The sequence below is a fragment of the Callithrix jacchus genome, chromosome 5 (genome assembly GCF_049354715.1).
Source record: "Callithrix jacchus isolate 240 chromosome 5, calJac240_pri, whole genome shotgun sequence".
Classification (NCBI taxonomy): Eukaryota; Metazoa; Chordata; class Mammalia; order Primates; family Cebidae; genus Callithrix; species Callithrix jacchus.
The window spans coordinates 54,216,483-54,243,009 of NC_133506.1; the positions used below are offsets into that span (position 1 = coordinate 54,216,483).

Genomic DNA, 26,527 nt, shown 5'->3' on the forward strand with positions numbered 1-26,527 from the left:
CAATTCCCTAACAGTACGGGTTGGGTGCCAGCTACCTGCCACTGGGTTCCTTTCTTGGAAGGAAGCCAGACACAGCCCCAGGAGACCATAGTGCAAGATGGAGGAGGGCAAGGCCAGTGGAGGAGCTGAAGAACGACACCCAGGTCCAGTTGGGTGAACCAAGATGGTTCAGGTGGGGGTGGCCTTGGAGTGGGCCAGGACAGTTGAGTGGGTGAGGAAATCATGGGTATGGCAGTGGTGAGGGGGCAACGGGAGGAGGTGAAGAAGGGAAGTGAATTTAGACTTGGGTTCAAATCTTGGCTTCACAGCTTTCTGGCCATGTGGCCTTGCTCAAGCTGCTTCCACTGCTGGATCCTGTTTTCTGACAGGTGAAAGGGGGCCTACCTTGCAAAGGAATGACACAAGATGATGTCTGTTGTGTGTTTGCCCCCTGCCTGGCACATCCTCCGAATGTGGTTTGTGATATCTTTATGAACTTGCCAACAGAGGCAAGCTGTGCATGCGGCTCACTGGGCATGCAAAAAAGCCTAGAAAGGGACTCCTAGAAACCCTCACTAAAGAGCACTTACAGTGTGGTGATGAGCACTTATATGTGCCAGACAGCATTCTACAAGCCATGGGGGTCCTGCCACTCAGTGCCCATGACAAGGACTCAGTGGGAAGGACTGACCACCATGATGCCCACGTGGCTGAAGAAGTGGGTGCCCTGGAGGGGAAGCAGCTGCCCAGCAGCTCCTGAAGCCGGCGTCCTCCTGGGCATCTCAGCTCTAGAGCCATCTCCTCTCACTGTGGTTCTTCCCTCCCTATTGAAGGGCTTCAGGGGCTAGATAAGGGGTTCGGGCTCTATCATGGCAGGAGGGGAGAAGGAGTGGCAGCCACTGAAAGTGTCTGTGCAGACCAGCCCCAGTCTCATGACGGTGGCCAGTGGGGCAAAGGGCCTTGGGGGCTGTGGAGCAGCCACTATTGTTCCTGTTTCTGGGAACTTCTCTCTCTCCAGCCTCATCACAGGATTGTCTAGGGTTTCTGGAAGGCTCTCTTCTCCCTTCCTTCCAGCTTCATGTCCTAATGGTGTTGTGTGCCAGGGGCTCAGGGGATATTGTTTTCCTCTAATAACTCAGACAACTGATGAAATACTTGGTGCCTTGTTCTCCCTAAGACCTCTCCCCCAGAGAGCCTGTCTTCACATGGCTGCCAGGGCCTTCAATGCCGAAGCCCCTTCATTGGGGACCATCAACATATGGAACTTATTTTTAATTTAAAAGAACAACAGACTCCCCAACCCCCTTCCCCTCCCTCCCCTTCCTCCTGCCGCGGCTCATGGCTGTGCGGCAAACACCAGGCTGTTGCTACCTCTGGGCTTTGCCATCGTGTCCAGCCTGGAAATTCTGCTGGGCCATGTTCAGGGAGCAAGCCAAGGCCCTGGCCAGACCCAGGAAGCCATAGGCACCCCAGCCTTCCCCACCTCTGCCCCTGCTGCATCCCTCCAACTTCTAGGCAAGCCGGCCCATGGCACTCCTTCTCTAGCAGCCGCCCTCTGCCTGCCTTGGGAGAGCTTTGGGAGAGAACACTGTGGCCCAAATGTTTGGATGTTTTGGACAAAAATTAGAGAGGGTTCACTCGAACAGTGGCTGCCATCCCAGCAAAGCTGAAGCCTCCCTGAGTGAAAAGTTCTCATCCTGCAGACGCCACCCCACCCATGGCTCTCCTGCCCAGAGCCTGGACTTTCTAACTCCTGGAATGCATTATTTGATTTTGTCCTCATTGCAAGCCCATTTTACAGGCGAAGAAACTGAGACAGAGAGACTGAGTAACTCATTCAAAGTCCAGTGGTATAGGCAGGACTTGACTGGAACTCTGACCCCAAGCCCGGCTCTTGACTCCTCCATAGACCTGCCCTGGCCAGGACTCCCTGGCCACCTTCTAAGGCTGCTTCACAGCTTGGGCAGGGGCACCAGGATCACTGACTTGCTCTCAACATTGGCAACAACGATGTGCTTTTGCAGATGTTGGTTTGTTCATGGGAAATTTGAGTCAGATTTGAGGGGGAAAGAAGAAGAGAGAGTGTAGAGCCATTGTGCCTAGTTCAGCCACCAACACACTTTTCTGTGGGCCTCTTCTGGCTCCAGAAGCCCCCTCCCCAGCTGTGATGTCACTAGCTAGCCTCTGCAGATGACAGCTCTGTGGTTTATCATCAGCCACCTACTTTCTCACTGCTGGGGACAGCCAGAGCCCAGAGCAGGCCCCTTTAGGCTGGGCCACAGCTGCACCTGCCCCATGCTGCCCTTCCAGGCCTGTGAGCTTTTTGAGATTGTTTGCATTTTGGGAAATGCCCGTTGTTTCTCCCAAGTCTGCAGATAGCAGCGTCTCACCATCCAGAGTTGGAGTTTCTAAACAGTCAGATAACCTTGCTCACAGAGAAACAGCCTGAACACCGTTTACAGATAGTGACACAATTTAATGAGATAAGGCCTTGGGCATCCATGAACCAATTTATGTTACGAGCTGTGATGAAATGGCTGTTTTCTTAATAGATACCCAAATGAACACAATTCAGGGCTCCGAGACCTTCAAGGGAACTTCTCAGCTCTAGCCTCTTGAAATTTTGGGCAAAATCTGAACACTTGTCAGTCTTACCACTACCACGAAAATGATGCGTTTTTGTAAAATTATGTGGAACCCATCTGCCTAGGGAGAGAAGGCCCAGATGCTTTTGGGGCTCCAGGACAGTGTCTTCAGCCTTTTCTCACATAACGTGAACACCAAATTCCAGGACCATTCTCTAGAGAGGAGATTGCAGATGGATGGCTTGTCCAGGAGAAGTTGAAACGGTGGGAAAGGGAATAGAGCGCATGCTTTCGCCCTCTCTCCAGTCCCCTGAACTAGCTGGTTTCCTAAAGACTCCAGTGCGGGTAGACTGTGGCAAATGGGCAACTGAAAACTGACCTAGTCCTTAAAAAGGAAAAAATGTCAACTAAGCGTGGTGGCTCATGCCTGTAATCCCAGCACTTTGGGAGGCCGAGGTGGGTGGATCTCCTGAGGCTGGGAGTTCGAGATCAGCCTGACCAGCATGGTGAAACCCCATCTCTACTAAAAAAAATACAAAAATTAGCCAGGTATGGTGGTGCGCACATGTAATCCCAGCTACTTGGGAGGCTGAAGCAGGAGAATTGCTTGAACCTGGTAGGTGGATGGAGGTTGCAGTAAGCTGAGATCCTGCCATTGCACTCCAGCCTGGGCAACGGAGTGAGACTCCGCCTCAAAAAAAGAAAAAGAAAAAGAAAAAAAAGCCAAAGGGCACCCTTCCAACACTCACTCTGTGATAATGACCTTCTCAGAGAGCAACCTCAGGGACCCCCTTTGAAAGGGCACAATTACCCCCCTCATGTCTGTCTGTTCTGCCCGGCTTAGAGAAACGGCTTCCTCCTCTGAGTTCCTAAAACATTTTTCATTCCTACGAATTGCCGGGTAATTAATCACACCCTGCCCTGAATATCTCTTCTATTGTTATATCAAATGGCTGTTTAACCCTTATCAGAAGTGCAGTTTTCAATATCTTGTCTCTCTAATTCCAGGTGAGTTTCCAGAGGGCTGTACAAATGTCCGCCCATGTCCAGTCCTGTACCCATGGCTCAAGCGCATCTGGTCATCACCATCAGAGAGGAGAACTGGGTCCCACCTTCAGAGGTAAAGTGCTTAGCACGCAAAATGCTTGGCATGGACACTGGCACCTCACAAGGGCCCAAGACAGAGCCAGTGGTGTGTACCTTGTTCTTTGTATTATCTGGTTTACAAGAATAGCTAGTGAGTACCCTCCATGTATGGGGCACTGTGCCTGTGCTGTAGAAGCCATTTGAAAATGGGAACTGTGAATCGCCCCAAGCCGCCTGCAATCAAGTTGGAAACTCTAGCTGTTTCCTACTGAGGGGAGGCACTTCTTAGCCCCTCGGGAGAAGTCTTTCCTCAAAGGCCCTTGGACAGTCTTGCCACTACCATGAAAATGACGTGTTTTTGTAAAATTATGTGGACCCATCTGCCACGGGAGAGGCGGCACAGATGCTTTTGGGGCTCTCATTCCTTGTTCAGTGTCAAGGGCCCTTCGAGTCTGGACGAAGTTGGTTGTTTTGGTCTCCAGAGCTGTGTGTGACTTTCACAGAGGAGAGAATTCGTAGGTGGAGATCCTTGTCAACCTCTCCCCCAAAGAAGTTAGAGCAATGCCAAAAGGGAAGAAGCTCTCTGCAAGGGGGTGGGCAGGGCCCTGGTGGCCAGAACTCACTTGGGTCCCAGCTACTCCTCTTGCAGGCTGAGGAATAAGGTGAGAGAGTGCAGAAGGTTTGGGTTGGAGAACTGGGTAGATTTAGGGAGATACAGAGATGAAAACTTTGCTGTGGTCACATTAAGTCAGACCGTATGATATAACTCCATCCACGCTGGCCCTCCACCTGCTGGCTGGTCATGTGGGTGGCCCCTTACCTCCGAGAGCCATGCACCGAAAGTCCCTCCCAAGGAGGTGAAGCTTAGAGCTTTCTGTCAGCCAGTGTCTGAAGCTCCATGTATAGGGATGGTTTAGCAGGGGCTGCTGGGAGCATGGGAGGGGAGGGTGGGGTGAGGTGTGCCACGCATTTGCCCTCCTTCCTAACAGAACCTCCTTCCCCTCCCCAAAGCCTGTATACTTTCTAGGTCTTATACTTAATGGATTTGGCAAACGTGCTGTTTGATGGATAGTTTATTCAGCAGTCATTTCCTGGCCTAGTGACTGCAAGCTCGACTCAGAGAGGGAATGACGGGGAAGGGGTAGGAGCATGTGGCTGCCGGATGGGCGGTGGAATGTTCTGGACACAGAAGTCAACCATCCTGCCCATTTGAGAACAAGAAGTTGCTCGTTCAATGCCTGCTAAGTCCCTATGCTGTGCCTGCCACTGCCCTAGACGCTGGGGTGCCATGAACGCCCCCAGGAAGACATCTTGCTTGTCTCTAATTCCATGAACTTTCTGCAAGAAAACCCTGCTTTCCTTCCCCAGGGGTCAGGTCTTCAGAGGGGACACCCCCCAACCCTCTGTGTGCCCTGCTCCTGCCCACCTGGTGGAGAGGGAAAAGGTGACTCAGGTTCCATTCAACAAACACTCTTCTGAAAGCTGCCCTTAGCAGGCAGGAGAGAAGCTCCATTTAGTGGAGCCTTGTCAGAGTGTCTAGAGCTTAAATTCTCTTCGTGAGAAAGGAAACATCTCTGCGGACCCACACCCACAAATGCATAAATGTGGGCGTGATTTATGAGCCCACAAGGCACCCGGCGCCTTCCTCCCGCTACTGTGAGATTGTTCCTCCTCTCTGACCGAGACATCAGCAGTATGGTCACTGTATATGTTTTTCCACTTTTTCCAGAGCCAAGAACCAGGGGAAAAAAAAAAAGAAAAATGAAAGTGTATGGGAAGTCAAGGTCAGGCCATACCCACCGCAGTTCAGGGAGCCACAGAGGAGAGCTTTCTTAACAGCCCTCCCCTGGGACCACGTGCTTCTCTACGAGACCTGATGGCTGGGAACACTCACACTCCCACCTATCCCGGCATCTCTGGGAAAGCCCTCAAGAGCCCACCGTCCCGCCTCAGGGGCTGATGCTGCCACAGGACACAGAGCAGCAGGCCCCAGAGGCTTCCAGAGGCTTCTCTGCACCTCCACTGCCTTTCTGAGTAATCAGAAAGTGGAGGTGAAACCCGCTCCAGGACACTGAGACAGGCCTCCTGGGTAATGACAGTCCTGGCCTGGGAGTCGGGGGGCTCCCTCACGCCTGCTGCTGTGGGGCAAATCTCTCCCGGGTCTGGGCCGGTGGATCTGCTCCACGATGTGTGACTGTGCTGCAGCCCTGAGTCACCCAGAGCCTTCTGTGGGCCACCAAGTCCAGACGGCCACTGGCCATGGGGACCCTGCAGGGCCTTTGCACACAGAGACCAGCCATTCTCAGCCGGTGGTGATTTTGTGTCCAGGAACATCTGGCAAAGTCTGGGGTCATTTTTGGTTTCATGGTTTAACGTTGGGGTGCCACTAGACATCCTGCAATGCACAGGGTGGCCCCACAACAGACCAGCCCCCCTGTCAGCAGTGCCAAGCCAGGAAAGCCGAGTCCGGGCTGCCTGCTGTGGAACCTCCCTGCTGCCACTGAGAACCCCACTCCTCCTGGCTTGCAGGACTCTCTGAGGGTCGAGGATGGATGCCTCCCCATCGAGGGCCAGACAAACCGACAAAGCCAGTGGGCAAAGGACTTCCTTGACCTCTCCCTTTCTTCCCTATTCCATTCTTTCAGGGTGGCCTGTTACACATTTGGAAATATAAACAAGTGGAAAAGATGCCATCAACATTCCTACAAAGAAGGTAGAGCCAACTGGAGGTCTGCTGACAAAAACAGATGGAAGAGGAAGAGAGAAAGGATGGAGGGAAGAGAAGAAGAGAGGAAGGGAAGGAAGGAAAGAAGGAGAAAAAGGTAGGGGAGGGGGGAAGGGAGGGGAGGAGGGGGAAGGGAGTGGGGGGAGGAGAAGGGAGGGGAGGAGAGGGGGAAGGGAAGGGAGGGGGAGGGAAAGGGGAAGGGGAGAAGGGAGGGGGAGAGGAGGGGAAGAGAGAGGGGAGTGGGAAGGGGAGGAGGAGGGGAGGAGGGGAGAGGAAGGGGAGAGGGAGGGATGAGGGAGGGAGTGGACAGGGAGGGAGGGTTCTCACTGGTAAATCTCCCTGGCTGGCGCTCTGTGCATGTGTCATGTAGAGACGTTCTGTAGACATTTCAGGAGAAGGGTTTTGCAATCCTTTCATCTCAAGTGGTATCAAGCGCAGGTGACCATCAGGATGTGGGGATGAGACCACCCAGCTGGTGGGAGCTCACCAGCCCGACATTAAAAGGAAAGGCCGCCCCAAACCTTCTCCCTAGCAGTAGCTGGGAAGGCCTGAATGGCTGCCTCCAGCCTGGAGGAGCTGCTCTCCTCAGGAGCTGTCGCCCTTCAGGGGCCCGAAGCATTTCAGAGCCTGAGAGGGAGCCCCTGAGCACCCACTTGTAGACGCTCCAGGAATCGGCAATACTGACTACACTCAGCCAAACCCAGAGTCCTCACGGCCTGGCGGGCTCTTCACCTCGGGCCCCTACCACACCCTGGCCTCCTGGTTTCTCCTTCCCTCCCTGCTCTTCCTGCTCCCTGTGGTTCTCTTCCTCACCACAGCTTGTGGCTTACTCCTAGTCTCTGCATCAGTGTCACCTCCTCCTGAAAGCCTTCCCTGACTGTCCTTAGTGCGTGTCTCCTGCCTGTCGTAGGACAGGGAAGTTGTCAGTGTCATCCCCAGCAGTCAGATCCCTACCTGCCACCTCGTAGTTGCTCTATTCATATCTGCCCATGGTTGAATCCAGCTCCTATTCCTGGGGGCTCCGTGAGGTCCCCAGGTCCCCAAGGACTTGGTTACAAAGGCTGCCTTTGTCTCATCTGAGTGGCCTTAACTAAGATCATTGTGGGTGACGCTGGTGGGTTTCCCCCAAATCAACATGATTGCAGGAGGTGGGCACTGGAGCCAGGCAGACGTGAGTTCCATCTTGGCTCTGCCTTGACATGACCTCAGGTCATGTGAGCAATCTGAACCAGCTTCTTTGTAAAAGAGGGAGCTCAGTGAGACAGTCCATTTTTGGTGCTGAGCACAGAAGAAGCTGCGGAATCCACCCCACTACCCCTACTAACAGAAGCCCCGTTAGGCTGTTCCATCAGCCTGAGCCGAGAGCCTGGGGATGCATCTTTCCCAGTAGGTCCTTGGGGACCACCAAATTCTTCCACCCTCTGTGCGCCTCTCGTTTTAGAAGACCAAAAAGCTGTGAAAAAGCTGCTCCCTACAAATGGGAAACTCAATCATGGGACCTGCATGAAACACACCCAAAGCAGCCTTGTTTCGCCTTCCAACATGGGTGGCCCCTTCTGCCCACCCCTTCCCAAGCCTGAAGCTTCCTGCACTGAAAACAAAATATTTGGTTCCATTGCCATTTCCATTTGTCTAGCCCTGCTGGCTGGGACTGGAGGGCTAGACTAAGGATGGCAAGGGGGCAGCAGCCAGGCTGAGGTCGGCCTCCAGGATAGGATGGAGATGCTGCCTCCCCCTCGCTCCTGGACGTTCTACGGGCCTTCTGCAACCACCCCTATCCCAGCACAAATGCCCGTCAATTCTCCATTCTGCTCTGCCACGGCTCAGCCTCCACAGAGTGAGGAAAATTAGCATGCCCCAGGCTCTCTCCTATCACTCCAGATCCATCTGTTGCCTCCAAAATTTCTCTAGGACGAGGGCTGCTGGCCAAGGCTGACATGTCTGAGAAGAGCAGCCCTCATTTCACACCGAGCTGCACCCTGAGCCTCAGCCCTGCCACTAGCACGCCAGCCTCCCCACTCTAACTTCAAGCCCAAGTGCTCCTGGCAGGGGCGCCATCCTGCCTGCTGTGGCCCTGCACGCTGTCTAAACAGCCTGGGCACTCGAGATTGTCTCGCCGGCCAGTCTTGCCGGTCAATCACACGGAGCGTGGAGCCTGCGGCCGTTCCCTGCACGCAGTAGTCCCTGCCTCGTGCCCACTGTAAAGGCTGCCTTTGTCACTCGGGAGGTTCATTCATTCACTTACTATTCATTTATTCTTTCACTCACTCAGCAAATATTTCCAAAGCCCCCACTCTGCATGAGGATAGTACAGACACGAACAACGTACATGCCGTTCCACAGCTCTTAGTGCTTCTGACCAGGAGATAAGGAAATCCTTGTGTCTGTAGGGTTCGCTGTTCTTTCTTGCTTGCCAGGGTGTTATGGTAACAGCACCCTGATTTTCCTCAGAACAGCACCCTGCTGCTTCAGTCCACTCACCTGGAGGGCCTGGTCCAGCTCTAGCTCTGAGCAGGTGACCAGGCTAGACCAGATAGCCTTACACTAAGTGGTGGCAGGTGTGGGCATGTGGGCCATTGAGACTCAGTCCTGGGACTCTTACTAGCAGGACCCATGAGTCTAGAAACAGTGGAAATTGTCTATGCAACTGGTTAAGGCCAAAGATTGATCTTCTACCAGTCCAGGAAGGCTTCCTGGAGGTGGAACTTCAGGTCTTTAAATTATGGGAGAGAAGAGAGTGAAGCCATCATCATGTGTGACCACCATCCATCTACTGACCCATTCATCCAATGCAGGAAGGGTACATGGCTCTGCACACCAGGCAGGCTGCGTTTTTACCCTGGCATATGCTTCTTGCGTTGGTGCCCTCCAGCCTGTGCACCCCACCCTGCTCTACCCCTGCTTGTGAACTAAATCAAGATCTAAGTGATTGCATCTCTAAAGTGAGAAAAGATGCCAATTGTCCCGAAGAATGAAATACAGGAGGTACTGGTCTTTGAGGGGACTTGGGGAAGACACTAACTCTTCTCTGAGGGGTGCTCAGTGCTGTTCTGGCAGTAGAAAGAGCTGGCTGCAAGGCCAAACTATGCTACTGAGCTGCTGTGTGACCTTGAGCAAATAGTTTCCCTTCTCTGGGCTACATGATCTCTAGGCATCTGTCCAATAATTCCATTCTTTCTAAATCAATTAGACAGAAATGCTGAGGCTTGGAATAGGAGCCAGAGAACGTGAGGCTGACCAGTGATCCTGGGAAGGTGGATGCCATCTGTCCTGTTTCGGGAGCCTCTCCCTCTGCTGGACTCCAAAGGCCCTGCCCTGAAACGGCTGCCCCGCCACTCCCAACCCAACTTCCCAACACCTCTCTCTTCGTTTTTCTTCTGTTCCAAGGCAGAACAGGGTAGGAGATTGTGTCAAATCAAGACAGAGGTGCTTGATGTTCCTAATGGTATCCCAAGGAAATGAAGTGGAAAACCACACACGTTATTCAGCTTCACATAACGCTTTTATCAGAGGCCTGGACAGGGCTTCTTAGCAGGAGGAGACCTGATTTCCTCGGAAAGATGGAATTCTGGTGAGAGCAGCAGGATGGAAAGGTCTGTAAGTCATGCCGAGGCAAAAACCAAGACACAAATCCCCGCCACATGCACACAGAGCAAGACCACATTTTAGCCCCACTTTTCAAAGGCAAAGCTGTGTGTGGGCTTTCGGTCAGCCAATTTTGAAAAATCCCTTAACTCCAGGATGCTCTCAGAATCAAATCCAAACTGCTTTGTCCTCCAAGCCCAACAAGGTTGAAGCCAGCCTTGGGCTGCAGCCTCCCCCTGCACGTTCTCCCCTCTTAAGGCCCTTTCTGTTCCCTGAAGACTCCGGGCTCATGCCACCTCGGAGCATCACCCTGAAGTGACTCTTGTCCAGACTGCTCCTTGCCTAGCTGTCCCCTCCTTCCCTTCAGGGCTCAGCTCAAATGCTGTTTGTTCTGAGAAGCCCACCTGAACTACCCCTGGTCCAAGCAGGCGGTTCTTTTTGGTTTTCTCCTGGCATTTCTCTCTCTCTGGGATCACATTATTTATTCACTGTTTATTTTCTGATTCCTCCTCCTAGAAAGTGAGTGGGGGAGGGGAAGGCAAGCATTACACTGGTTTTGTTCATCATTGCATCCTCAGAGTCCACAACAGCGCCTAGCATGGGATGGGCGAATCTGCCAGAGTTCAACTGGAAAAGTGGAAATAGGAGATATATACATATAAATTATTTTAGGGGATTTGTTACAGAGAATTGGCTTATGCATTTGTGGGAACTGGTGAAGCAGTCTTTGTAAGGCTTTGTCTCAAGTCTGAAGCTGGTGTCAGGTCCAAAGGACAGGCAGTCGAGAGGAAAGGCTGTGAGAGCAGGAACCCATGGGCACAGGCTAGAGCCCAGGACAGCAGCCTGAAGCCTGTGACTGTTCATGTTGCCTCTGACCACAGCGGTGAGGCTGTCCTGCGGAAGCCTAGCCCTTCATCACAGGCATGGCCAGGAGTGGAAAAGCAGCAAGAAGATGCAGGGGAAGGTTGCGGGTGTCATGGAAGGTTGTGGGTGTCGTGGAAGGTTGCGGGTGTCGTGGCAGGCTGCTCCACTCCAATGAGGTGAGTCAGCAGATCAGCAGCAATGTGTGCCAATTGCAAAACATGGCTGCAGCCTCTCTTGCCTTCTGAATCTTGCAAGAATCTTCCTTGTGGTCCATCTTAACTGCAAACATGCAGGGAAGAGAATTCCAGAAAATGCAGTTGAGCCTGGCCAAGTGAACAGTCTCTGAAGCCATCATAGGTCCACATCAATGCCGATGGACAGTTTTAGACTAAAGCGTGAGCTCCTTCTCTGTCACACCAATCTCATGGTCCAGCCTCTGTTTGCCCATCAGCCATCTATCCAAAGTCTGCCTTCTCTCCAACCCTGCTCAGGGTTTCTAAACAGCCAGGCTCATTGAACTGTCCCCTCTGTCCAGAACCCTGTTCCTCGTCCATCAACCTGAATAACCCTCAGCACCTTCTAAGACCCAATCTTGCAGCAATAGCTCCTTTTGGAGTCATTTCATGTCCAGATTGAGTCACAGCCTCAGCTGTGCTCTCCTCTTCATTCCCCTATCTGGAAACAACTATTATCCACATTTCTCGTGTCTCTTTCCAGAGACAGCCTAGTCATTTACCAACAAACTATATATTTCCTTTTTTTCTCACATGTAAGATAGCATACTATATGTTTTTTTCTGGATCTTATGTTTTTTTCTCTTAACACTATATCTAGAAGATCTTTCAAATCAAAATATACAGAGATTCTTTATTCTTTTTAAAGGTTGTCTGGGATTCCACGTGGGTGGACCAAATTTGTTTAACTCGTTGCTTTTTGCTGGACATTTAAATTGTTTATCATTTTTCACCAGGATAAACAACACTGTAGTGAACATTCTTACACATGCCTAGATCATGCTCCTGCCGACTTCCAGTGCTTTACAGGATTAACATAAATGTCACCTCCTCCATGAAGTCCACCTAAATCTTTCCTAAAGTGGGTTGGCTGGTTGCCCCTCTTTGCCTCCTAGGCAACTACTTTCACTGCAACACTTACCATGAGATATTGATGTGTCTGACTTTCCCTGTGTCTTGTTCATCTGTGAATGTCCAGCATAATTTTACAGTACCTGACACAGAGTAGATACTCAATAAATGTTTGTGAATTGAATATACACCAAATTTAAACCCCTGACTTTGGGGGATCTCCAAATCTTGCTCCATTCTTCTTCTTTTTTTTTAGACAGATTCTTGTTCTGTCCCCCAGGCTGGAGTGCAATGGCACGATCTTAGCTCACCGCAAACTCCGCCTCCTGCTTTTCAATTCTCCCGCTTCAGCCTCCCCAGTAGCTGGGATAACAGGTGCCCATCACCACACCAGGCTAATTTTTGTATTTTTAGTAGAGACGGGGTTTCACCATGTTGGCCAGGCTGGTCTTGAACTTCTGATCTCAGGTAATCCACCTGCCTCAGCCTCTCAAAGTGCTGGGATTACAGGCATGAGCCACTGCACCCAGCTGCTCCATTCTAATTTATGAGTCCACACCTTGCCCAGGCTGGCACAGATCAGCCAGGCTCACACAGATCACCCAGGCTCCACAGATCAGCCAGGCTCTCTCAACCGCCTTATTCTTAGCCCTGCTTTTTCAGCTTTGCTCCTACTGTTTGCTCTTGTCTGGAACACCCTTCCCTTTCTGAAGCCCTTTCCCATCCTTCAAGGCACAGGTCTTCCCTTATGAAAGATGCTTTCATTGAAATATCATCTCTCCCCTTTCTGAACTGCTGCTGCCTTTATAGTCACTTTGGTATATTTTTCCAGGCTCCATTGCTCACTAATTGTTTCCTGTCTGTTGGTTTTGTGTCCCCAGCTAGACTGTGAGTTCTTTGAGAGCAGAACTTCTTTATATAACTCTTGTGTCTCCCACAAGGCAGGGCTCATGGTAGCTACTCCATACTCTGTATTGGTCAGTCAACTGGCTCTTTCATGGATTGAGTCAGATCCTGACTCAACAGTCAGGTACTGACTGTTAAACCTTGTCCCTGGGGCACCACAGAGTTGCAGGAAATCGTTGTGCTGAGAACTGTCACAGTAGGAAGCACCCTTAGATGGGGGAGTCCATGAGAGTACAGCTCCTCTTATCCTCCTACTGCATCCTGCCTAGATTGGTGCTTCTGCAGGAATGAACCTCTCTACACCATATTTTATCACTCTGAAGTCTTTGTGGACCCCCAGAATACCTATCCTATAGAAGTCTCTCCTTTGGAAGACACAGACAACACATGTCTTGGGTCCCCAGCTCCTAGAATAGCTGGCTTCTCCAGAGAAATGGAGCACCCAGAGAGAATGAAATGAGACTCATGCAGACCCCCATCCAGTCATATTTCTAGAGATAATGTGACACAGATGTGACTCAATCAGCCTTGATTTCTATCAAAAAGACATGAGGGCTGGACGTGATGGCTCATGCCTGAAATCCCAGCACTTTGGGTGGCTGAGGCAAGTGAATCACTTGAGGTCAGGAGTTCGAGACCAGCCTGGCCAACATGGTGAAACCCCCATCTCTACTAAAATACAAAAAATTAGCCGGATGTGGTAGCACGCGCCTAGAATCCCAGCTACTGGGGAAGCTATGGCAGAAGAATCGCTTGAACCTGGGAGGTGGAGGTTGCAGTGAGCTGAGATCACACTGCTGCATTCCAGCCTACGTGATAGAGCAAGATCTTGTCTTAAAAAAAAAAAAAGACATAAGGAAGACTGTCGATTTGCCTCATGCCTGTAATCAGCACTTTGGGAGGCCAAGGAGGGTGGATCACCTGAGGTTGGGAGTTCAAGACCAGCCTGGCCAACATGGAGAAACCCCATCTGTACTAAAAAATACAAAAATTAGCCAGGTGTGATAGTGCATGCTACTCCCAGCTCCTTGGGAGCTTGAGGCAGGAGAATTGCCTGAACGCAGGAGGCAGAGGTTGCAGTGAGCCTAGATCACGCCACTGCACTCCAGCCTGTGCAACAGAGCGAGACTCCATCTCCAAAAAAAAATTTAATTTAATTTAAAAAAAGAGAGAGACAAGTGTTTATCAGTAAAATCCAACATTGAGGCTCGAATCTGTTTAGATGCCGGCTAAGGATGAGTCGTTGTTCACAAGCAGGTGGCATGTGTGTGCTGATTGGAGGTGCAAAATCCAGTGGATTTTTTTTTCCTTGCATTTTTTTTTTGTCCTTGGTTTACACAACCTTCTCATTAACCCAAATATCCCTCAAGGCATTGAGCTTATGGCATCTGACTATAGCAGCAGCCCCTAGAGACACTGACCCCTGCTGCCCTGACACATTCAGTCATGCAAAAAGAGTGACAGGCAAAGCAAGTGCCAAGATGGGGGGTCAGCGCCCACCCAGCCTGGCTCCCCACCCAGTGAAAGAGAGTGACGTGAAGAGAGCTCAGTGTGAGGTGGGCTGCAGTGCCCCTGAGCCAGGTGTCAACACTGCGCTCTGTGTGCCAAGAAACAACAGTGACTGATGTGTGCTGGGGAAGACGGAGTGGGGATGGTGAGATCACCAGTGATATCAGAGCTTGATTGTGAGAGGCAAGTGAGAATTTTCCAGGAGACAGGGGTGGAAGTAAAGGAAGCTCTTCAAGGTAGAGCATGTCAAAAGTTAAAAAGATAGAAGGCCGGGTGCAGAGGCTCACACCTGTAATCCCAGCATTTTGGGAGGCCAAGGCAGGCAGATCACTTGAGTTTGGGAGTTCAAGACTAGCTTGACCAACATGGCAAAACCCCGTTTTTACTGAAAATACAAAAATTAGCCTGGTGTGGTGCTGCACGCCTGTAATCCCAGCTACTTGGGAGGCTGAGGTGGGAGAATCACTTGAAACCGGGAAGCGGAGGTTGCAGTGAGCCAAGACCACGCCATTGCACTCCAGCCTGGGCGACAGAGCGAGATATGGTCTCAAAACAAAAAAAAAAGATAGAAGCACAGAGTATGCAGAGAATGTTCTACAGGATTCAAGGCAGGGGTGGCTGGAAAGACCCTGGACATGTCCAGCTTTGAGAGCCAAGTTGAAGAGTTAATTTTTTCTAGTAGGCAGTGGAAGAAAAAGCAGGTATCTAATCAGGAAAGGAATGTGAACAGATTGAGATTTTTAGAAAGGTGATGGTTTGGAGAGCATTCCACACCAGGGTCCAGCATTGGAGGTGTGGAGACCAGCTAGACTGCCTGCTGTGAGTTTCCAGGCAAGAGTCGTGATAAGAACAGGGAAGACGGAGAGGAGAGCAGACTGTTGATATTTAGGATGCAGAACCTATCACATTGTGGTCCTGAGTGGGGTATTGGTAGATGGTGGGGGCAAATGGGAGCAAGGATGGTGAATCATGCCAAAAGTTCTATTTAGGGCCACTGAAAGATAAGCAATACAGGAGAAGGAGGAGCATGCTCAGATGGGCAGCCAGTGGTTTACTGTTGAGCTTGTAAGACACTCAGGTGGCTCCCTGCAGTGAAAAATCCACATGGACGCTCAGAATGAGAGGCAGAGTTTGTGCAGGAGGCACACAGGTAGGCGGGACCTGCCACGATGGGTAGGTAAAAGGTAACAGAAAAGCAAGAACTTAACACTGGGGAAAATCAACATTTGGGGGCTGGGCCTCAGAGAGATTATGAAGGAGGAGAACCAGGCATGACCTGAAGCTCCAGAAGCCAGAGGAATGGGTTTGAATAAAAGGCATATATGGCAGTGTGCAAAGGACACAGCGTGGATTGAAAACGGGCCCCAGGCAGAAATCTGGTGTATTCGAGCACCCAACATCGCTTTCCTTGGTTCCAACACACGGATTTCAAGAGATGAGCTTGCAGTCCGTTTTGTTTGGGTGGATCGGACCCTGCCATCCTCCCTGAGTTCAGAAGTGGCCACGTGACTGCGGTCTGACCCAGCTGATGATCACTACTTTCTGGCTAAGTTTACAATATCAGGATACCAGCTCACACCTGCAATTCCAGCACTTTGAAAGGCCAAGGCAGGTGGATAGTTTGAGCCTAGGAGTTCGAGACCAGCCTGGGCAACATGATGAAACCCCATCTCTACGAAAGTATAAAAAATTATGGTCAGGTGCTGTAGCTCATGCCTGTAATCCCAGCACTTTGGGAGGCTGAGGTGGGTGGATTGTTTGAGTCCAGGAATTCAAGACCACCCTGGACCCTGTCTCTACTAAAAACATGAAACTTAGCGGGGTGTAGTGGCACACGTCTGTGGTCCCAGCTACTTGGAGGCTGAAGTGGGAGACTCATTTGAGGTTGCAGTGAGCTGTGATAGCACCACAGTACTCCAGCCTAGGTAACAAGGTGAGACCCAGTCTAAAAAAAAAGAAGTATAAAAATTACAAAAATTTAGCCAGGCATGGTGGTGCATGCCTATAATCCCAGATACTGGGGAAGCTAAAGGGGGAGAATCACCTAAGACTGGGAGGTTGAGGCTTCAGTGAGCTGTGATTGTGTCACTGCATTCTAGCTTGGGAGACAGAGTAAGACCCTGGCTCAAAAAAAAAGAAAAAGAATTTAGAGATAAAGAGGTGACTCATGACAGGCTAACAGGAGTCAATTTTAGAACTTTTGAAACCACTGGGAAAGAGAAGTGTTCAGTCTTTTGGGGTTGTTGTCCTGTGAGATGCCAATGCAGAGCTTCCAGAGAGCAATCTGCCACCTCCTGGGGTTCGCTGGCTTGAGAATGTAACCAGCACAGAGGAAGGAAGAGCTGAGGGCTTGACACTCCTTGTTGATATTTTCCCCCCTCTGGATCCAGCTGCGCCTGGATGTTTGAATTATTTAGGCCAACACATTTGCTTTGAAGCTTAACTCCATTTGATTTGGGTTCTGTCCCTTGCGACCAAAGGAGTCTTGAGCCATGCATGGCCCGTAACTGATAGGAGGCTGCTGGCTGCACAAGCAGCATCTGGAGAAGGCCAGAGCCAGCCCTGCGCCTGCACATCACACAAATGACCACGAGCAGGTCAGTGGTTATGGCCATGGGAAAAAAGACTAGAAAGGAGTGAGTTGGCGGTGTTTCAATACCAGCTAGCGGAAAAACACAATGATTTCCTTTATGTTTTTTAGGGGTTGAGTCATCCAGGTCAGTCCTGGCTTGGCACATTAACTTATTGTTCCTGCCAAGGGAGATGGTTAAGATGGGAGGGTTGATTTATTTGAGTACATACATGTCAATATCATCCTGGAAAAAAAAGAAGTAAAATGCAGATATGCTTTGCTGGCATGTGCTGTGAACCAAGAGACCTCTTCTTGGCCTCAAACACCAAAAGCCACGATTTAGATATTGTTTCAGCCTTGAACTTGACCAAGCATGGGCAGGCACCTGGTATGATGGTGACATAGGTAACCTGGGAGAGCAGAGTCCTCTCCCAATACTGTGGACAAGGTAGGAGGATTACTTCCTTTTGAGTGGTCTGAGGCAAGTGGTGAGAAGGAGCCAGTTATTTGAAGAACCCAGGAAGGAGGGCATAGCAGGTGGTAAGGAGGTGTGAGGACTAGTGAGAAGGCTAGTGTGGCTGGAAAGGGGTGAGTGAGGGGACAGGGAACTGCCCTACTCTCTCCACCCATTTTGAGTCTTGACTGTCTGGTGTTCTCTAGCACTGAATACATTTAATCTCACCTTTTGTGCATCAATCCATCCATTCAGCCATTCTGCAAACATTTATTACCCCCGACGGTAGGCTAAGTCCTGAAGGAAGGGTTCAGCAAGCGGAAGGGGTAAGACCCACTCCCCCGCCCTCCCACCAGGCAGAGGAAAGCCTGTGAGCCAAGTCCTGGAAAAAAAAAGCTCACCATTTGGGTAGGGCCTGTTGGGCTGGGCTTTGAGTGCCAGGAGGCACTCAACCAAGTGGAGAGCATAGAAAACCTAAATGCAGAACTCCAAGAAATACTGATATATGAAAAAAATTGCAATGAAATCCATGATTCTGGAATAAATCAGATCTAGTCTTGTACTATATTCTTATACAGTTAAGAGGTAGCAGGGACTGAAGGTTTAAGAGAAAGTAAGGGGAGAAACACTTAAGATGGAGACTATTCCATCGATTCGCTTCATTTTTTTTTTTTCTTCCAACCAAGAAAAGACCATCATTAGTTAATATTAGTGATGCCCAGCTTGGTTCAGCTGAGAGAGCACCTGTTTTCTGCTGAGCGTCATTTGAGATCGGCTGGCGTGGGCCAGAGGGAGCTGTTTCATGGCCTCAATCAGGCAGTGACATGATCAGATTTGTGCTTTGGAAAGGTCACTGAAGCTGCAGGATGAGGAGGGAAGAGATGGGTGGTTATTAGCAGGCTGCTGGAAAAATCTACATGATGAGAACCAGAATTTGGGCAGAGACAGTAGAGATGTAAATTCCCTGAAGGCAAGAGTTTTGCTCTGTTTCATTCTTTTAGCAATGCCTGGCGAGAGATAGGCACAGCCACTGGTAGATTTTTAGAAATGCCTACTGTATTGAATTGTCTGGTATTAAAAGCTACTGGATTCCAGACAAAACAAAACTGTTGCCTCTCTCTGGAGTCTTCCTTCTTGGAAGAGGCGTCATAGCTGAAGACAGACCCAGATTGGGAATTTTCTGTTGTTGGAAATACTCAAGGTTTTGAGGAACGATTTGGGGACATAGAACACACAACTCCTGTTACCTGAACCTGGCCCCAAATCTGCCTGTTATATCAGATCTGTGCAGATAAGATATGCGTTAGGCTTGGGGGCTTTTGTTGCTTGATAAATGAACAACCGTCTCTCTTTCTATAGGTAAGAGAAAGGCCAATGTTAAAAGGTGTCTTTGAGACTGTTTAACCCCCTCTTCCACATGAGAATGCATTGCAGACACATCTGAATTCCCAAGCTCCAGAACAAGAATCTTGGAAATGTGCTCAGATTTCCAAGTGTTCAGTTCTCAATACTATGCCATTCTCTTTGGAGTTTATGATGCCTTCCAGGGAGGGCAGAACCCACAGGAATTTTCCAACAGCAAGACTACTGTTGTAATAAATGACATTGCCCATTTGTGGAGCACTTATTCTCTGCTGAACTCCTATAAGGGCTTCACAAGTCCTGTCTCATTTAAATTGTTTTCACCAAAGGGTGTGTCCCCCACTGCTGGCCTGTTGTGCTAACCATTGCCTCTCAGCACTTGAAAACCTGCCTCTGCCACCAGCCATGGCTTGGCTTCATTGCGGTTCCTTTCTGCACTGAATAAGATGACAAGAAAACAATGAAACACTTGTCCCCCAAAATGACTTGTTGGATTCGTTGGCAAAATGTTAGAAAGTGGGTATGAAGCCCAAGTACAGAACACTGAGCCTCACCAAGCCCTGGGAGTATTACAGAATCCTAGCCCAGGCCAAGAATGAGTCACAGTGAAAGCTTTTAGAACGTAAGACCATCAACCTGGATTTCAATTCCAGGGAAACACATACTTGGCCTTGGCAGAATGCTTTAAAAAAAAAATGGCCAGGTGCAATAGGTCATGCCTGTAATCCCAGCACTTTGGGAGGCTGAGGCAGGCGGATCACCTGAGGTTAAGCGTTAGAGACCAGCCTGGCCAACGTGGTGAAAAGCCTTCTTTACTAAAAATACAAAAAAATTAGCCAGGAATGGTGGCGTGCACCTGTAATCCCAGCTACGCCGGAGGCTGAGGCGGGAGAATCGCTTGGACCTGGAAGGCAGAGGTTGCAGTGAGCCAAGATTGCTCCATTCCACTCGAGCCTGAGCAACAAGCACAAAACTCCTTCTCACAAAAAAAAAAAAAAAAAAAAAAAAAGAAAAGAAAAAAAAATCAAGCTTAAGCCACTTGACAGGAAAATAAAACAGCCAATGAACATTCAAATGCAATGATTTACATCCTTCCCAGCTCCCTTCCAGTGTGGGTCAGGGAGAACACGGACATAGCAGCAGCCACGGGTGCATGCCCTGTCTGAGCTTCCTCTTCATTAACACTATTTCAGGCACACAAACCCATACCTAGACACAGCCTAGCTATGGCCGCGTGGTGCTACCTTTAGCTGCTATGCTAGTTTCTTGGATTTTCATGACCTTCCTGCTGTTGGACTCTTGGGTTGCTTGGGGTGGCTGTTTTGGGAATACGAGGATTTTTCTTCCATTATTTATGTGTGCAAGCAATGTTCATTTCGCTCAAAGAAATGGAAGCTTGATTGATTTCCTAAATGTAAGAATGAGATTGTCCTGTAATAAATATTTAAGACTGACCAGGAAAGGCGACCACCATCTGCTGAAACACAGACCAGGAATTACTCCATTAAGCTTCCTGAACGGAGGGAATGAATGAATAACCATCCTATATAACATTTGTTCAGCACCTGGTAGTTTACAAGGCGTTTTCACTTATCTTATTTGATCTTCACAATAACCCCAGAGAGGAAGACAGGGCATGGATTACCAGGATTATGAAAAACTCACATTTTTTTTTCTTTCTTAACACATAAGGGCTCTAAAGGCTTAAAGTCACTAGAGGGAGGTCAGAGAGGTTGGGGATTCAATCTCGGGTCTCTCATTCATTCATGCACATATTTAAAAAATGTTTATCCTGAACCTGTTCCCAGCCAGATGATATGGCAGTGGGTACAAAGATGAATAAAACACGGTCCCTGCGTAGGAAGAAGATCAGGTTCTAGCCTGGGGGAGAGCGGCAGGAAAAGTAAACAAGTCCCCCTGCTTTGCGAGGTGATGAGAGCTGGGGAGATAGAAGAGCGTGGAGACCATGTTTCTAATCTGATTCTCCTCCCGACGACCAGCTCAGCTGTTATTTACAAATACCTGTCCCCTGAAGCGAGGGGGAGGAGGGGAGGGTGACACGGGGCTTGGCCGTGAGACTGGGGTCAGAGCTCGCTGGGGGGGATCTGCTGCGGTGCGAGGACACAACTGGCCCTCATGGGCAAATATTTCCCGGGGCGCTGCGCTAAGCACACGGGCTCCCAGAATTTCCCTCCCCAGGCCTGTGTCTTCGGAGCGGCAGTCTGCGCGCCCCTGCAGCCCCCAGCCCCGCCCGGGAGGCTGCCGCTGTCTGCGAGCCCGCGGCGGCCCAGCCCCCTGTCGCCCGAATCTTCCACCGCCTCGTAGCGACCCCGGGCGAGCGCCCTGCTCTCCGCCCAGCGCGGAAGCCAAAGCCGGTCCTCGCAGTGAACCCCCCAGCACCTGCTCGCGGCTCTCTCGATTTTCTGTGGGTTTCGTTGTTTGCGTTTTACTTGCCTCAGTAGACATATTTCACATTCATTTTTAGTTGCACAACGAACGCGCGGAAACATTCTCCGTGCGAGAAAAAGCACATGGAGGGGGGTCACAAGCGCTTCCCCCGGTCGCCTGGGGGTCCCGTCCACGCCCCACGTGTGCTGCAGTCTCTGGGAGAGCCGTGTCTCCCCGGGAGGGCGCCACTGGGCTTTGCAGGTGCTCAGCACCCGGGAAACACTCGGAACACACACGTGTGTAAAGTTTTGTTCCACGCAGAAACAAAGGACGAGTGGGAGCCGCTTCTGAGGCCGCGGTCCTTTGTTGAAACCCCACCGCGGAGCCCGGAGAGGGGAAGCCGGCCCTGCACAGGCCCGGGGCCCGCACGGCTCTGCGCCCCGGACCCATTCGGGCCACGCGCTGGGCCAGGCCCTGGGGCTCGGGCCTCCCGAGGGGCTCCGGGCCGCACCCAGGCTTCCGTGGCGGGGCGGCCGCCTGTTTCTGGGCCCCTGCTCGACCTGGCCCCGCGGAGCCACCGCCCCAACCCCGCCGACCTGGCCAGGGGTGGCAAGCCGGGGTGCGCAATGTGCAGGGCCAGGGAGCAGGCAGGGAACAGAGTTTTTCTTGGGGGTTAGTGGGGTGGGAGGTGTCAAAGTTTTCGGGGAACTTTTCCACTTGAGATTCCACGACCCTGCAGTGCCCCCTACAGAAAGCGGCAGCCGGGGAGGGCGTGAGCCCCCGACGACCCCCGACTGCCGGCGGCGGCGCGGCCAGGCTGCCTGGAGCTCTTGCTTCCTTTTTTTCTTTTTTTTTTTTTCTCCTGGTTGTTTTTCGGATACATCTTTTTTCAGAGTTAAAAAAAAAAAAAAAAAAAAAGCGAGCGCCGCCGCCTGCAGTGGAGCGTGCTCGGCCTGCAGAGGCAGTCGTCTCCAACTTTTCCTCTCCCGCTCCAACTCCCCGCGCCCAAAACTTCGGCTCCAGGGGAGCCCAAATTTGCCTGCCGCACAACTTCCACTCTAATGCAGGGGCCAAAGACCCTGGTAGCGGTTTGCAGCATGGGGGCCACGCTCCCCAGGCTCGGGCCTGCTCGCTGGCCTGTACCTAGTGTCTGGGCCCAGTTGGGGAAGGCGAAACGCGGCGCCCGAGGAGCACTCTGCGAGAGGGCGGAGCACTCCCGCGCCCCGGGGCAGGGGGGTAGGGAGCTCCCGCGCCCGGAACGTTGCAAGCAAGGCTTCCGAGCGTCGCAGGGGGGCACTCGCGAGGGACGGACAGGAAGAGGGCCGGGGGGACGCCAGAACCCGGGACCACAGCACGGAAACGGCCCGGGGCTGAGCTGCAGTCAGATCCGGGGATGGAGGGAGCCGGAGAAGAGGAGTGAGAAGGCCGGGGAGGCAGGCCCTGTTGTCCTCTTGCAGGCCGGCAGCCTGCTGGCAGTGGAGGACCAGGCCGCCCAGGAGAGGAAGGGGTCAGGAGGTCGGACAGAGCCTCAGCAGGCTCAGACAAGGCCCGGCCCGAGAAGGGAGCTGCAGGCGCCCTGGTGTCCAAGGGCCCAGTCCTTGCTCCGGTTGTCCAAAGAGGGCCTAGGCCAGGCCTCTGGTCGGGAAACTGAGTCACAGCCAGACCTCAGGGCACGGCCTAGACGCTTACGAGCCAAGTTAGGGGTAGAGAGCAAGGACCTTCGGGGGTCTCAGGGAGTAGGGGGCTTCCGGGCCTCCCAGTCCAGAGCCGGATTGGCGAGTTAGACGCTTGTAGATCCAAGGTTGGATTGGGGTGGGGTCTCTGGGACGTTGGCTCGCTACTCAAGGATTGGGGGGATTCAAGTGCTTAGAGATCGAAGTCTGGCCCTGGGTAGGGGGAGTCAGACAATTGGAAAGCCTAGGTAGTTATTTGGGGAGGGGTCTTTGCGCTTTGGCGAAGCGCAAAGCTGCGCCTTTTTGGCTTGAGGCCTCAGGCCTCGTCGAGAAGCTTCTGTGAAAGGGTGGGCCGGTTGGGCCAAGAGAAAGAAAGTGAATAAATCAGGACTATAAGTGGGCGGGGGGCCCCTGAGAGGGGGGTCACAAAGGGTGAGACATGGCCACCAGGCGTTTAACCGACGCTTTCTTGTTGTTGCGGAATAATTCCATCCAAAACCGGCAGCTGTTAGCCGAGCAAGTGAGTAGTCACACCACCTCCAGCCCTCTGCATTCACGTAGCATTGCTGCGGTGAGTCTCCCGGCGGCCTCTCCGACACACGCACGGTGTGCACTGCGGCTCTGCCTGTCTGTCTGTCTCTGTCTGTCTCTCTGTTTAAAAAAAGAATATAAGAATAATAAGACTAATAATAATAATATCTCTTGGCTAGACTCAGGGGGCATCTGTAACCATGGATGGGGAAGAAGCGGTGCTACGAGGCCGCAGCTCCACCTCTGCCTGGCCCTCTCCTCACTTCCGCAGCACCCTCCCCCCCCCCGCGCATCCCCCGCCTTGGCGTCACTGCGCGGCGGGCCGCCTGTAATTTACATATGTTTTAACGCTAACATTGGGAAGCGTTGAGGCTTTCTAAAGCCTTTTTGTTTCGTTTTGTTTGAGGCTCCCCTCCCCCCAATAGTGAGCCTCAGTTTGGTCCTAATAGCTGGGCGGCGGGATCGTAGACACAAATTCTTGGAACTGAACGACTCCCTCCCCCAAAGGAGGAAGGAGTTGTGTTGTTGTTTTGTTTTGTTTTTTTTCTGCCCGTTTTCTTTTAACGGCTTCGCAGCCCTCTGTGTGGCCATGTTCCCTATGAATAATTGCTTCTCTGTTCTTCCTGGGGGCTTGCGTTTGTGAGACTCAAGGTGCTAGCCTCTTCACTTTCCATTTCCCAAACGGGAAATTAAGCTTTCCTCTCCATTCGAACTTTTTTTTAAAAGCCTCAGGTATATGTGAAAATTAACCCCCGAAATAGCACTTTCTTTTTTTAAATTAACCAGAACCAGAGCTTAGCAGTACCGTTTTTTAAAGGGTGGTCCTGGAAAAATTACTGTTTTTTATCATTAATTTTCCCTTTGTGAGCCTCAGTTTACTGCTCTGTTAAGTAAGGGGCGAGTCTAGATGATCTATACAAGACAGTGATCATTAGCTCTGTAATGTCTTCAATTGCAAAGTGAAGTTAGGGAACCAGTTGTGGTGCGGGCTACCTGCTATAGGCAGGCTAGGCTGGAATAGAAGCAGCGTTGGAGCAGGTGGGGAATAGCCCAGAACCACATTATTGGGGATTGATTATACTTAAAATAGGAAATTTTGGAAACCCCTCATTTAAACTCTTAGGGACTGTATTGCCAGTTCATTTTTTTTTTTCTTTATTATCTAAATGCTTAAGAAAAATTATGCCTTATGTCATGATTATCATGTCTACAAAGACAGTTTTTCCTTTTTGTGAGTCACAAGTGGAAAATGTCTTTGGCCATATCACTCATAGAAAAGTGATTTTAAGCCATGTGAGCGGTTTCAGGAATAAAAGCATGTACACTCAGGTCAAAAAAGTGTAGAAACAGGGACAGGGCATGTGTGAGATTTCAATTAAGAAGTTGAAGGTTTTGGGGTGTTTTTTTTTCTTTTTTTTTTTGAGACGGAGTTTGGCTCTTGTTACCCAGGCTGGAGAGCAATGGCGCGATCTCGGCTCACCGCAACCTCTGCCTCCTGGGTTCAGGCAATTCTCCTGCCTCAGCCTCCTGGGGCTGGGATTACAGGCAGGCGCCACCATGCCCAGCTAATTTTTTGTATTTTTAGTAGAGACAAGGTTTCACCATGTTGACCAGGATGGTCTTGATCTCTTGACGTCGTGATCCACCGGCTTCGGCCTCCCAAAGTGCTGGGATTTTTTTTTTTTTTTTTACATTTATAAACTGAAAGGAATTACATTATATTGAAATAAATGTAAAGATGTCTGGTAGCATAGAAATGGGTTAATTCTAGTGCTGATTTTAAAGAGTATACGGAAATCAGCCAAGAAATAGAGTAGAAATTGGATGAACACAATTCATCAATGGAACTTGAGTAACATAAAATTAGAACTGCACGTTCCTTAAATGACTTCATTTTGTGCTGCCTCAAAAACAGCTGAAACTCATTAAGATTTCTAAGGTATCAGTTTTAATTGATTAAAAAACATATTGTTTATTTTTCAATTTTTAATCATTAAGTTTCAGAATACCCTGAACCTTTGGGTAACATGAGTTTTTTTGTTTTTGTTTTTTTAACCATCAAGTCAGACCGTTTAAAAACCTAGTAGCTGAGACTGGAAGCTTTTTAAAAGTGCATCTCTGAATCAAACCACTTTAGAAAATTATTTTCTAAGGCAATTTAAAAAAAATATTTAAGCTAAACAAAATAATTAAAAATGGATAGCTAAAGTATACAGTTTGAAAAATATGTCAGGATATATACAGATATATTTAGCTAACTCACAGTTTTTTGAAAATAGATTTCTAAACCCAACTAAAAATATTTTTCTAAGTCAGAACATTAAAAAATGTTTTCTCAATGTCATAACATTGAAAATGTTTATATTAGTCTGACCATTTTAAAATCCTTCTCAGATCATTGAAAGCAGTCATATAATTTAAAATAGTCTTATAGTCAGTTCATACTATCTAAAAAATAGGTATTGCAGTCTAACAAACATAATTTGCCTGAATTAAATTTAAAAAGAAAACACAGATTTATATATTTTAATTGTGTGTGTTTTGAAAAAGATGACACGTCATAAATTTTTGAAGTGTTAAATCTTCACGTTGTTTACAGGTGATTATGAAATCTGTTTCTGCACACAATACGGCAGAATGCTAACAGGACTAAGTAGAGGTTACGATTTTTTTCAACTTTTCTGGAAGTTGGAAAAGCTTAATAAACATTTTGTAGCAAAAGGCATGTCTAACACAATTTGTAAAAACCATATTAACTCTTAGCAATGCTTTTCACTGCATATCTAGCTCATAAAAAATTTAAAGCCTCTGTTTCTGACTTGTAAATTTCAAAGCCGTGTAGCAAATCCAACAGTACAGTACCTGTCATTTTGAATATGGGCTCTGTATTAGGTGACATTAAGGAACTATTAAATTAATTATAATAAATTAAATTTGCTGATTTTATTAGAGATGCCTACTGAAATGTTTAGTGGTGAAACGTGGAGGCATCTTAACCCCTCCAAAAATAGAGGAAGCAAATAAAGGCAAATTGTTACTCATTGTTGAGTCTAGTGATGAGTATGTAAGGGACATTTTACCATTTTATAGGCTTTTCTACATGTTTGAAAATTTTTAAATAGAAACTTAGATATATTAGTTAAAGTAAGTTAAAAAGAGACAATTTGTAAATATATTTCTAACACTCAGGCAATTTAAAAGGAAGTAACTAAACCTGAGATTA

The 26,527-nt window shown here is 49.7% G+C and overlaps 1 protein-coding gene and 1 long non-coding RNA gene across 10 annotated transcripts in view; both read left to right on the plus strand.

Annotated features, from left to right (window-relative positions):
* The window catches only part of LOC128932065 (uncharacterized), a 60,015-nt gene extending 53,543 nt beyond the window's left edge, over nt 1-6,472 (plus strand). Inside the window, exons 2-3 of the long non-coding RNA XR_008481388.2 lie at nt 3,573-3,684; nt 6,296-6,472. This is a non-coding gene — a long non-coding RNA (uncharacterized LOC128932065). The remainder of the gene's footprint in view (nt 1-3,572; nt 3,685-6,295) is intronic.
* A 15,978-nt stretch (nt 6,473-22,450) lies between these two features.
* STX16 (syntaxin 16) overlaps nt 22,451-26,527 on the plus strand; it is a 28,697-nt gene continuing 24,620 nt past the window's right edge. For 5 of the 9 annotated variants that reach the window (XR_001911538.4, XM_002747714.6, XM_008996176.5 and 2 more), the window contains exon 1: nt 22,451-23,344. Coding sequence is in view for 8 of the 9 variants with exons in the window: in XM_002747714.6 (XP_002747760.2) it covers nt 23,213-23,344 (132 nt within the window). In the remaining variant the exon portion in view is untranslated. The remainder of the gene's footprint in view (nt 23,345-26,527) is intronic. The other 4 variants (XM_002747713.7, XM_002747715.6, XM_078372021.1 and 1 more) reach the window with 1 other exon arrangement.